Genomic DNA, 13,447 nt, shown 5'->3' on the forward strand with positions numbered 1-13,447 from the left:
CAGTGTTGACAATAAGGTTTGCAGCCTGAAATCCTGACAAGTTATGAGAAGAAATATTAGTGCTAGTCTTATGGTAAGGGGTTGACACACAGCTCCTCAAGCATTTCTGTACCCCAAAGGTACCAAAACTCAGTGATTTAACTAAAATTTTCATGTAAACACATGCTCAGGAATGTGGGGAGAAGTCACTAGACAATTCCTCACATGCAATCCCTTATGCATTTGCCAGCTAATTTGTGTATGTTTAATAACATTACTCTAGGGGAAAAAGAAAAAAATCACTATAATGTTGGTGTTGAAAATTACTGCAGTGCTTGGATTTACCAGTAGTGAAACTGTTTGCTCATTATTTTCAAAACAAAGCAATAAAAATATAGAAAAAAATAATAGAATCATAGAATGGTTTGGGTTTGAAGGGATCTTAAAGATCATCTAGTTCCAACCCCCCCTGCCATGGACAGGGACACCTTCTACTAGACCAGGTTGCTCAGAGCTCCATCCAAACTGGCCTCTCTTATAGCCAGGTCTTATCAGAACCTTCTCTTTTCCAGGCTGAACAACTCTAACTCTGTCTTTCCTCATAGGAGAGGTGCTCCAGCCCTCTGATCATCTTCATGGCCTTCTCTGGACCCAGTCCAACAGGACCTTCTTATGTTGGAGGCCCTAGAGCAGGACACAGTAAACCAGGTGGAGGTCTCATAAGAGCTGAGCAGAAGGGGAGAATCACCTCCCTTGACCTTTTGGTCATGCTTCTTTTGATGCAGCCCAGGATACAGTTGGTTTTCTGGGCTGCAAGCGCACATTATTTGACCATGTTAAGCTTAGAATTATATCAGGGATCTCTGACCCAGGAGACCAGGGTAAAGGAATCTAGATGGTAGTGGTCAATGGCTCATAGTGCTGTGCCTTGGGGTTCCGTATTGGGACCAGTGTTATTTAATATCTTCCTTAATGACATAGACAAAGGCATCAAGTATACCCTCAGCAAATTTCCTGATGACACCAAGCTGAGTGGTGCAGTTGACACCTGAAGGACAAGATGTCATCCAGAGGGACTTGGACAAGCGTGAGAAGCAGGCCCATGGGAATCTCGTGAGGTTTAACAAGACCAAGTGCAAGGTGCTGTACCCAGGTCAGGGCAGCCCCTGCTACTAATACAGGCTGGGGGATGAACAGATTGAGAGCAGTCCTGCTGAGGACTTGGGAGGTGCTGGTGGATGAGAGGCTGGACATGAGCCAACAGTGTGTGCTCATAGCCCAGAAAGCAAATTGTATCCTGTGCTGCATCCAAAGCAGCATGGATAGCAGGTTAAGGGACTTGATTCTGCCCCTTTGCTCTTATAAGACACCACCTGGAGTACTGCATCCAGCTCTGGTGTGCCCAGTACAGGAAGGACATCGACCTGTTGGAGTGAGTCCAGAGGACGGGCACCAAGATGATAAGAGGTATGGAACACCTTTCCTACAAGGAAAGGCTGAGAGAATTTGGACTGTTCAGCCCGGAAAAGAGGAGGATTCAGGGTGACCTAATTGTGCCCTTACAGTACCTGAAGGGAACCTACAAGAAAGATGGAGAGAGACTATTTACAAGAGCATGGAGTGACAGGACAAGGGGGAATGGCTTCAAACTGAAAGAAGGTAGGTTTAGATTAGATATTAGGAAGAAATTCTTTACTGTGAGGGTGATGAGGCACTGGAACAGGCTGCCCAAAGAAGTTGTGGATGCTACATCCCTGGAGGCCAGGCTAGATGGAGCTCTGATCAACCTGGTCTAGTGGAAGGTGTCCCTGCCCATTGCAGAGGGCTTAGAACTAGATGATCTTTAAGGTCCCTTCCAATCCAAACCATTCTGTGATTCTGTAAATCTTGGAAGAAAGACTCTTGGGTCAAGGGAGATTTGATTAGAGAACACTTATGCAAGCTTGTCATCCACAACTCCATGGGCCCTGACAGGATGCATCTACAAGTGCTGAGAGAGCTGGTGGATCCCATAGCTAGGACATTCACAATCATATTTGAAAGGTGATGACAATCAGGAGAGGTACCTGAGGACTGAAAGAAAGCAAATGTCACCCCTGTCTTCAAAAAGGGCAAGAAAGAGTACCCACAGAACTACCGGCCAGTCAGCCTCACATCGATCCCTGGAAAGGTGTTGGAGCATCTCATTTTGGAAGCCATCTCTAAGCACATGGATGACAAGACTCACAGAAGCACAGAATAAGCTGAATTGGAAGTGAGCTACAAGGATCATCAAGTCCAACTCCCAGCCCTATGCAGCATCATCCCCAAGAGTCACATCATGTGCCCAAGAGTGTTGTCCAAACTCTGTCACGCTTGGTGCTGTGACGACTCCCCTGGGGTGCGTGTTCCAGTTCCCAACCATCCTCTGGGCGAAGAATCTTTTTCTAATATCAAACCTAAACCTCTCCTGACACAACTTCGGGCCATTCCCTCAGGTCCTGTCACTGGTCACCACTGAGAAGAGATCAGTGTCTGCCCCTTCTCTTCCCTTCATAAGGAAGTTGTAGACTGCAATGACTCCCCTCAGTCTCCTCCAGGCTGAACAGACCAAGTTACCTGAGCCACCCCTCATACAGCTTCCCCTCAAGGTCCTTCACCATTTTTATTGCCCTGGTTTGGATGCTAATAGTTTAATATCTTTCTTATACTGCAGTCACCAGAGCTGCACACAATATTCAAGGTAAGGCCACACTAAAGCAGAGTAGAATGGGACCATCACCTCCCTTGACTGTCTGGCAATGCTGTGCTTGATACACCCCAGAATATGGTTTGCTCTCCTGGCTGTCAGGGCACACTGTTGAATCATAGTCAACTTGCCATCAACCAGGACCCCCAGATGCCTTTCTGCAGGATTGCTCTCTAGCCTCTCGTTCCCCAGTCTGTACAGATATCCAGGGTTGTCCCATCCCAGCTGCAGAATCTGGCACTCATCTTTGTTAAATGCTGGGGATTGCCCAGCCATCTAATTTGTTACAGTTCCTCTGCAGGTCCTCTCTGCCTTCAAGGGAGTCAGAAGCTCCTCCCAATTCAGTGTCATTGGCAAACTTAGTATTTATGAAGGCAATTAAGAGCACTGGCCTAAGATAGAGTCCTGCAAAACCCCACTAATGACTAGACTAATTCATTGGTTTTGTGGTCCTGGCTGGGTGGCCTATAGTAGACTCCCATGATGACATCCACTATATTTGTTTGTCCCTTAATCCTTACCCAGAGGCTCTCAACCATGCCATTACCAACTGCAAGCTCTGTTGTGTGAGTTGACACAGGCAGGCAGCCAGAACAACCACAAACTCATGGCTAGAACAAAAAGAATCAATTTATTTCTGTTATCTCACTAACTGGGTGATCCCCAAAGCAAAACCCAGGCAGAAGCACTCAAGTGCAGATGCAGGCAACATTAAACTTGGTCCATGCTAGAGGATCACTGGCCTGCTTTTCATATAGGCTTATCTAGAGAAATTCCCAGCTGCAAGGTCACTTGAGCTATTTACAATCTGCCTTACTAGTCTTCTGCTTTTAACCCATTCCTCCCAACGTCCATACATTCCAGCCCAGCCAATACATACGATGCCCTTCCCCCACCTTGCCTGCCCTGCCTATTCCTCCTGAAGATACTGTAACCATCCATCAGGGCACACCAGTCACAAGACCCATCCCACCAGATTTTGCTTATGCCAATGGTGTCATATCTCTAGGACTGGGCCGAGGCTTCAAGCTCCTCTTGTGTCGCTGTTGAGGCAGGACGGGAATGAAGAGACTGACTCAGAAGGCTGCTGAGAGTAAAACTCCGATTTATTCAAAATACACCGCTCTTTTATACAGAGCTTCATGAGGACCAACTCCATTGGTTCTGAAGTGAAAACAACCTACACCATTGGTGCAAAGTCCTTGACACACAGTGATAGAACTTAACTATAAACAATGTGAAAAACAAGAGAGATAAAGAATTATTTACATTCTTCTCCAGATCTTTCCCAGGCTTCTGCCTGGGTAGAAATTCTCAGTTTCTTTCTTTGACTGAATCTGAGACCCACATGTCCCCCTTTTTGTTTAAAGAAGGAGGCGGTGTTTGTCAGGACACCTTGCAGAGAAGAGGACAAACATGACTCCGAGGTTCACTAGTTGATAATTCAAAATCTCATTGGATGTTGTCTCAGATCGATCAAAGAGCTTCCAAACTTATAATTTACAAGGAATAAGTTACCAACTCTAAGATAGTAACAACTCATTGTCAGACTGTCAAAGGACTGGCAGTCCAACTTGTCAAAACCCATTTCCCAGTGTGAGCATGACATGACAGAAAAGAAGGTATTTACAACATGTGTACATACCCAAATCAGCCAAATTTGAATTTGGCAAAGATGAGTAGCATCTGTTTGCCACAGCTGCAAAGCCTTTAAGCCTCTGGGATTTGTCCCAGCCAGTAAGGTGCAGCAGGTGAAGCCTTGATTGGCATTCATCAGAATTGCTTTTGCAAGGTGTGTGCACTTAATAAAAGAATCATGCAAGGCTTTGCCTATGCGATCATGTCCTCAATGGACAGCTTGAGTGATGAAATTGAACTTAGGTCCAAATTACATCCTCAAGGCTTTCAAAACAATTGAATGAAATTGACCCAATTCAGAAAGGACCAAATTCACAACACTTGAGAAATCTCTGAAATGCCATGGCCACAGCCCTTAATTCAATCACTTGGGCTTAGGTTGATTTGTGGCTTTCCAGTACTTTGAGCTGTTGGTGAAAACACAGCTCTTTCCGCCTTTTTTTTTTTTTTTTTTTTTTTTTTTTTTAAGAGCCAGCGGCGGGCTTTAGGACCCAGCGATGCTTGGCAAGGTGGGGGACCTGGCCCCGCGGGCAGGGCCAAGTGTCCCAAACCTGGCCAGGGGGGCGGGGAGCCCAGGCTCTCTGCTGAGCCAAGATTCACCCAGCTCGGCCTCCAGCTTCTCTTTGGTATTTCCTGGGGCCCCTGAATTTGGGGTTCCTGGGACACTCCAAGACCACCGATAAGTGAGCTACCTCTCCCAACCTTATAGTTCAGTGCGCGGTCCCAACAGTCTGTGAGAAACCCGGCAATTCCTCCGAGTTTCTGCCCTTCCCCCACCCCGCCTAGCCATGTTTTTTTTCCACAGCTTCTCGGCATCCCGCTCTGCGAACCACAAGAGCAGGACACGCAGGGTGTGAGAAGGGGCTGTTTCCCCGGGAACGTAAAATTTCACCTGGGCTCCGAGGCTCCCTGCGCCACCCACACCCGCCCAGTGCAAGGGGCTGCTCTCCTGTCCCAGAGTGTCTGCACTGCTGCGGAATATAACCGAACGTTGCACAGCCCCTTGATCCACGGCCCCACCCCCCTCATTCCCAGCTCCGGGACCAGCAGCAGTGGTGCTGCTGCTGGCCAAGCCGGTGCCCCCTCCCGCCACCTCTCCCTCGGAGGGACAGAGCTCGGTACAGTCTGGAGGGGACGAGGGGCTGGATTCATTGTTGTGAGAACCCCAGCCTTGCTCTGGGGTCTCATATGGTGGTGAAATTCCTCCTCCAACCCGTGCTTCCAAAGAAAAACTCCGCAGGCTTTTGCTGTTCGGTCTCAAGGCAATTTATTGCTAGTTATCTAACAGATTGTGTTCTTGGACTGCAGCTGTTTGATCAGCGGCCTGGGTAGAGGCACACACACACCCTGACATCCTCTCTATCTGCTGTCCTCTTAGTCTCTCCCCCCACCCAGGTGTTATAAATGAGAATTTATTCAGCCAGATTAAAAATAAAAATCATTTTATTTGCAGTCAAATTCTATCTAGTCAGCCACACGGAAAGGACAGAGCCGAGCCCGGGGTCGACCCTGGGTGTGCAACAAGGAGTCAGCCTGAGCAGAGGTTTTCTCCTATGCCCACACACCTCCATCCTGGCACAGGAGGTTTTTATAGGGAAAATTCTGCCTGAGGCCAAAGTTTTAGCAATCAGTCCTTTCTTCTATTCGGAGTCCATATGTTAATAAGGATTTCTTTTTGGTGATGAGGAGAAAAAATTCAATGTTGAGCGTTTATGGGAAGGCTTCATTCACATGGATCTGTCTGAGTATTTCCATGATATCCATCTTGGACGATCAGCACAGACGATCAGCACAGACGATGGCCCATCTCCCGGCGAGCCACATCCGTTTACTTGTAAATCAGTTTCTACTATACATCCAGTCTCGCCTGTAAAGGGGGGGGGGGAACTAATACGACGGGCATGATTTAACAAATATCCAATATTACATATTTCATACGAGGAATGGCGCGAATTATATTTATTACACATAACACAGGGCTGCTGCTATCTTTTATATGATATATTACGTATTACATGTTTATAGTTGTCCCCCAATACCTACTACCTATATTACAAAGTGCTTTACTACTCTAAACCAATCTGTGAGTGCCAACATCACCAAGAACATGGAGGTAAGGAAAAAGGAGGAAGAACAGGATCAGCCCACTTTCCTCCATCTTAGAACTTCTGACCCCCATGTACAAAGTAAAAACCCCCCTGTACAATACTAAAAAATTTTCCCCTCTACTTTGTAATTACTTTTACTATACTATCTAACCTTTTGTGACTGCTTGTTCCACCTTCAAAGTTGGTAATTCATTCCATGGCTCAAACTCAAAATCACAGCTGTTTTTCAGCTGTCTGCCAGGGTCTAGAATGCCTCTGACCAAGGCCTGGAACCTCAAAAAATGTCTGAGAGACATTTTGAGTTCCCACACATTGTCCAACACGGGGCTCTCGGCCGCCGGATCGCACGGCTGAGCCGCTGCTGATGAGTCGGCTTCAGGTGGTGCGGCGGCGGGAGCCGCTGCGCCCTGTGGACGCCCCTCCCCCGCAATGGGCGGGGAGGGCGGCATGGCCGCACCTCCAAGCACCGGCAGCGGCGACGGTGGCACTTTCACCGATCCTGAGGTTGGCAGCAATGGCGGCGCTCTTGGCGCTTGCAGCTGGAACGCAGCAGGCAGCACGGGCACCGAAGCTGCAGCGGGCTGCGCTCCGGCTGCGGCGGTTTCTCCCAGGAGTGACACCGGTGGTCCCGGGGTGGGCGGAGTTGAGGCTGCTGCTGCTGCTGGAGCAGTGGTGGGCGTGACAGTGAAGCCCGCAGTCGGCAGGGGCGGTGGCATGGCAGGAGTGGCGTGGGAGGCAGGCAGGCACCACCCCAGGCGCGGGAGTACATCCCATAGTGGGAAGGGCAGAGAACAACATGGCTGTCCCGCCCAAGACGTGCTGTTGAAGAACAGATACCGGCACCGTAAATGAAATCAAAGCAGCCGGTCCACGTGGCGTGCAGAGGGGCGGACCGGGAGGCAAAGCCTGTCCTGCCGGTGTTATAAGTTGAGGCGAATAATTTGATTCAGCCTTTTAAGATCAATTAGTAATTTTATTAATTACAGCAAGCGATAGCAAGCAAAACAGCGCTGGGTTCAGCTGGGAGCCTGGCTCCGCCAAAAGCTGACAACCTTTCCTTCTCTTCAGTCCCTTTTTATCTTGCATAAGTGGGGGTGATGAGTCTCGTTCCACCGTGGTTATCAGTCCCAGGAACAATGGGTTTCACAAGCGGGGTGGTGTGTCTCCTTCCACTGCGGTTATCAGTTTTCAGCAACAATGGGTTTCCACTGCGGGTATCAGTTCCAGCCAGTCCTGCAAAATCTTTCACAATCTTTGTTTGTGGTTACCAGTCAAGCCTGCAAATTCCATGTCCCGACTTCCCCCCCCTTTTATCCTAATTTCATACTTTTGATGAACAAACAAGTCAATGCAGTTCCTCACAGCCGGCACAATCGAAATCCCTGCGGGTGGCGGTGGGCGTGCCAGGGGAGGGACCAAAGACCGCATCGCTGTCTGCACAGGCTCCATCAGCGAAGGAGTCGGGGGGGGGGAAGCAACCGGCCCCGCTGCGCCCGGCGCTGTGGGCAGCACCGGCCCCCCCGCAAATGCAGTTTGGAAAGAGGAGGGCTGCGGAGCCGCGGGCGGTGGCGGCTCCCGCCAGTCCGGGGCCGCCCCGTGCAGTCCATGCAACACCGGGTGTGCTGAAGCTGATAGCTGTGGCCAAGGCACTCTGGCTGCCTCTCTGAGTAGGGTGTGCCTGCGCAGCCAGCCGCCGCGCAGGCTACGGCGCGGTCCGCGTCCGGGATCCCGAAACGTTCCGTTCGGAATCCCTGCCTGTGTCCAAGGCTCTGTCGATGCCCGCCCAGATTGCAGCCAAGTCGGACGCTGTAGTGTCACCTTTGCGCATTTGCACAGTGAGACAGCGTCCCAAGTTGAACCAGACCTTACAATCAAAGGGGCACCTAGGATTCGCAGAAAATCCCCAGTCCCGAGGCAAACTCAAGAACCTGATCAGGTCTTCTTCAGAGAGCCAAGCTCCGACAAGAGGGATGCTGGCTCACCAGGCAGTCAAGACTGCTCGCTCGACTGCAGATGGCTGGTTTCCCATTGTTAGGAAACCTTTCCCTAGCAGATGTGAACTTCAAGAGTCCGACAGTCTGCTATTCCAGGGAAAACCCGTCCCCCACAGTCCCGGCTTTTAAAAGCCGATCCGCAGTCCAAACAGGACTCAGCCTTCTCCGGAAGGCATGCGGCTTCAGCGTTACCTTTCTTTAAGAAGGCAGAGGTGTCCGAGCACAGCCTCCAGGCTGTTGGCGTGGAACCCCGCCAGAAGGAGACACCCCCCCCCCCCCCCCCCCCGCAAGACGCCAGGTTCAAGTCTGCTACCAAGGCTGCAATTCCACTTCAGGTCACCAGACCCTGTCCCTTCAGGGCACGGTGTAGTACCACGTCGGGGTACACCAGACCCTGTTCCTCAGGGTAAGGTGCAATTCCACGTTGGCGGTCACCAGATGTCTCTGTCGAGGCAGGATGGGAATGAAGAGACTGGCTCAGAAGGCTGCTGAGAGTAAAACTCCGATTTATTCAAAATACACCGCTCTTTTATACAGAGCTTCGTGAGGACCAACTCTATTGGTTCTGAAGTGAAAACAAACTACACCATTGGTGCAAAGTCCTTGACGCACAGTGATAGAACTTAACTATAAACAATGTGAAAAACAAGAGAGATAAAGAATTATTTACATTCTTCTCCAGCTCTTTCCCAGGCTTCTGCCTGGGTAGAAATTCTCAATTTCTTTCTTTGACTGAATCTGAAACCCACACTCTTGCTTGTTCCTCATGCTGTTCATGGTGGCGTAGAAACATTTCAAGTGCAGTTCAGTGTGGCCAACAACTCGTGGAGCAGAATGAAGGATCTCACTAGTACTCGGTCCCTCAAATTTTGGCATGTCCCATTGCTTATCACTGGCAAGCCTGGTTTTGTCCCTTTCCCCCCTTCCAATCTATTTTAAAACTCTATCAATCAGCCCTGCTAAGTCCTGAGCTTCTCATTAACCAACATTCCCAAGTCTTTCTCCTCAGGGCTGCTCTCAACTCATTATCTACCTAGCCTGTATTTCTGCTTGGAATTACCCTGACCCATGTGCAGGACCTTGTACTTTGCCTTCTTGAATTTCATGAGTTTTGCACAGGACCACATTTCAACCCTGTTAAGGTCCCTCTGGATGGCATCCCATTTCTCCAGTGTGTCAACTGTACCACACAACTTCATGTCATTGACAAGCTTGCTGAGGGTGCATTCTGTCCCACTGTCCACGTCACTGACAAAGATGTTAAACAACACCGGTCCCAGTACCAACCCCTGGGGAATGCCACTTGTCACTGGTCTCCACTGGACATTGAGCCATTGACCACAACTCTTTGAGTGCAACCATTCAGCCAATTCCTTATTCACCAAGTGGTCCATCTGTCAAATTCATGTCTCTACAGTTTAGAGACAAGGATGTTGCATCAGATAGTGTCAAATGCTTTGCACAAGTCCAGGTAAAGTCATTTGTTCTTCCCTTATCCATCAGCACTGTAACCCCATCACAGAAGGCCACCAAATTTGTCAGGCATTATTTGCCCTTTGTGAAGCCATTTTGGCTGTCACCAGTCATCTTCTTATTTTCCATGTGCCTTAGCATAGTTTCCAGGAGGATCTTCATGATCCTGCTGAGCACTGAGAAGAGACTGACTGGCCTGTAGTTCCTCAGGTCTTCCTTATTTCCCTTTTTAAAATTGGGGATTATGTTTCCCCTTTATTCAGTCAGTGTGAACTTCACTGGACTTCTCAAATATGATGGGTTGTGGCTTAGCAACTTCATCCACAAATTCCCTCAGGACCCATGGATGATGCATCTCATCATCAGGTTCCACAGACTTGTGCACCTTCAGGTTGCTTAGATGGTCCTGAATTTGATAATCTCCTACAGCAGTTGGTTCTTCATTCTCCCAGTCCCTGCCTTTGCCTTCTGTGACTCAGGCAGTGTAGCTGAAGCACTTGTCAGTGAAGACTAAAGCAAAACCGTCATTCAGTACCTCAGCCTTCTCCATATGTTGGTTTACCAGGTCTCCTGTTTCCTTACAGAGAGGGTCCACCCTTTCTCTAGTCTTCCTTTTATCATCAATGTGCCTATAGAAGCTTTCCTTGTTGCCCTTGATATCCTTGGCCAGGTTTAAAATTTCAATCCTTAAAAATTCATTTCAGAAAAATACATTATATGATTATATAAGTGCCAAGTGTCTCACTTTCTAAGTAGTTGGGGGGAAAGTGGTAGTGAATAGAGATGAGATTTATTTTTTTTTTAAGAAAAAAGATCAAGCATAGCATTTTAAAGTCTTAAAACTAGGATTTTGATATTGCATTTATTAAAAAATCACTTAAATTTTAATTTTAATATGGAATGCTTCAAAGCTTTTGAATGAAGAAATCAGCAATTTAATATTTTGTATTTAAATATGAATTCGCAACATGCTGCGTGTTGTCTTTTTTTTTTTTTTCTCATACAATTGTTTTGCAATAGGGCTAACGTATCCCCTGAATGATTCAGTCTTTTCTGTTTTGTAAACAGTGTATCGCTATTTTAAAGTAAATTCCAGGACATCTCATAATGTGGCTATTAGGATATTGGAATCAGCAGTCATAAATCAGGGGCCTTGAATTATTGTTACCTTTTGGAAAGGCAGATTTCCTCCTGCTTGTGACTGATCCCCATCCAGAGTGCTTTTCGTGAGTGCTCAGCACTTTGCAAAGGATAGCTGCATGGCTTGAAAGGACTAGTGAGTCGTTAAAACCGAAGATCACAGACAAAGACTCTCTAACTAGTCAAAGTTAGAAAGTGGTATGTTTATTAACACCTGCGGGCAGCACTGGAGTCGTCCCTGAAAGGTGTGACTGCACTGTACAAGGTTCTTTGTCCTGTATGTATTTCCCGAGATCTTACATACAATACATATGCATAACCCCAGCACCTCCCATCCTCCCTCTGTATTAAAATGAGGTTATTAGTTCTTCATGTGTGCACAATACTTCTCTTGAATTGGGTCGGTGGTCTCGAATTGAGTCAGTGGTCTTAATGAATGAAGTCAGGAATGCCTTCATCAGGTGTCTGTGTCCCTCTGGCACAATCCAAGGCCCCCTGCTTCGTGATTGACATAAAGCCCAGATGCTAACCATTGTTCTACTGGTTTCAATATGTTCTTATAACAGTTCACTTACTCCACTTCCTTCTACAAACAAGCTCATAATGGCAAACAATATAACAATCAGCTCTAGCTTAAACATCTAATAATCATTAACCTATTGTCTACCTATCTAACTTACATCCTGATCAATATGAATTGCTTCTAACCCTCAGCTGAAATCTTAACTTTTTGAAATCATGCTTCAGTAGAGGTTGGTTTTGGAATTTAGAAATATGCAAATGTCATTAGTGTAAATGGAGAAATAATCAATTAAAACAGTGCTCATATATCAAGGTAGACATGTCTTGCATTTTAAATTTTAGGAATCCGGTCATGGGATACAAGCTTGATTGAATACAACTTGGATCAAGAACTGAAACTTTTTGTGTCTCGCCATTCAGCTCGATTCTCTCCTGAAATTCAAGGTGAGTTTTTGGAAATGTTGGTCAAAGTTTTGTATGGTTTTTTTTTAATGAGCAGAATTAACAAATACACTCAGGTATTGGATGGTCCTCTTTCATTTGTGATTCTCTACAATGAATTTTTTTTCTTTGTTTAAAATAAAGCCTAAAAATTATAGTTCATTTTAACTTTCTGACAACAGGAAATGTCTGAAATATTTAAATAATCAGCCTTTTAGGTTAGCTTCATGTATCTCACCACCATTATTTTGGCAGTAGATGTTAGTTTTAGGCCACTTTTAAAGTTAAGTGAAACTCACTTTTTGACTGAACAGTTTGTTTGTGTAGCATCAATCTAGTAGTCCTGGAGACTGAAGCTGTTCCTCACTGTGGTAGGTAGAGCACATACAGAAAATAACTGAAAGGTTAGCTCTACAGTTTGATAGAGCCAAAAATGGCATAATGGCTGTTGTACGAGCATGGCTCAAATTCCGTGTTTGTTCCTAAAGGGCTTAGACTCTTTTTCTTGGTATGAAAAAGCTGAGGGGTAGAGGGTCTAACTTGACTCCCAGGAACTTTCTTTGGCTTGTATGAAGAAGCTAGAATTTTAAAGGCTACATCTTCTGCTGCGTTTTCTTCAAGACTGTCCTTCCTTTAGCGGATTAATAAAATAAATTTAAAAACCCAACAATTTTGTGAAGTGTAAAATTTCATTTTATTCTTAGTGAATGGAAACCATATATTTGGTAAGTTTTCTAACATGTCATTACTTTAACACAAATGGTTAGAGAGTATATGAGAGATTAATCTTGGTTTTTGTATTAAAATATATCTCTTTCTCCAATAATTATAGGTTGCTTTTAATGGTGTAATTATTGTGGCCATGTGCACATTGACTGGTACCATCTAGTATTGATTAATGTTATAAATTCAGACTTCAGGAACATCTTTTAAGTATGGTGTTGTCATGGTTTAACCCCAAGGAGCAATTAAGTACTACACGGCCACTCTCTAACTTACCCCCCATCCTGGTGGGATGATGAGGAACAAAAAAAGTAAAACCTGTAGGTTGACATAAGAACAGTTTAATAATTGAAACAAAGTATATTAATAATAATAATAATATTGTTAATAAAAAGGAGAGGGAGACAGATAAAACCCAAGAAAAACAAGTGATGCACAAAACAATTGCTTACCACCTGCTGACTGATGCCAAACCCATCTCTGAACTGTTATTGACATCCATTCTGGGTAACTCCCACAGTTTATATACTGAGCATGACATTCTATGATGTGAAATATTTCTTTGGCCAGTTTGGGCTGTCCTTGCTGTGCTGCCCCCCAGCTTTTTTGTGTATCTCTTCACTGGCAGAGCATGAGACACTGAAAAGTCCTTGACTTCAGGTAAGCGCTACTTAGCAACAACCAAAAGATTAGTGTGTTAT

The 13,447-nt window shown here is 46.2% G+C and overlaps 1 protein-coding gene across 2 annotated transcripts in view; it reads left to right on the forward strand.

Moving 5' to 3' along the window:
* The window catches only part of LOC146763040 (microtubule-associated protein 1B-like), a 128,103-nt gene that overhangs the window by 14,083 nt on the left and 100,573 nt on the right, over positions 1-13,447 (forward strand). For both annotated transcript variants that reach the window (XM_085571191.1, XM_085571190.1), the window contains exon 2: positions 11,925-12,026. In XM_085571191.1, coding sequence (XP_085427317.1) covers positions 11,925-12,026 — 102 coding nt within the window. The remainder of the gene's footprint in view (positions 1-11,924; positions 12,027-13,447) is intronic.

The sequence above is a fragment of the Lonchura striata genome, chromosome W (genome assembly GCF_050655825.1).
Source record: "Lonchura striata isolate lonStrDom1 chromosome W, ASM5065582v1, whole genome shotgun sequence".
NCBI classification, from domain to species: domain Eukaryota; kingdom Metazoa; phylum Chordata; class Aves; order Passeriformes; family Estrildidae; genus Lonchura; species Lonchura striata.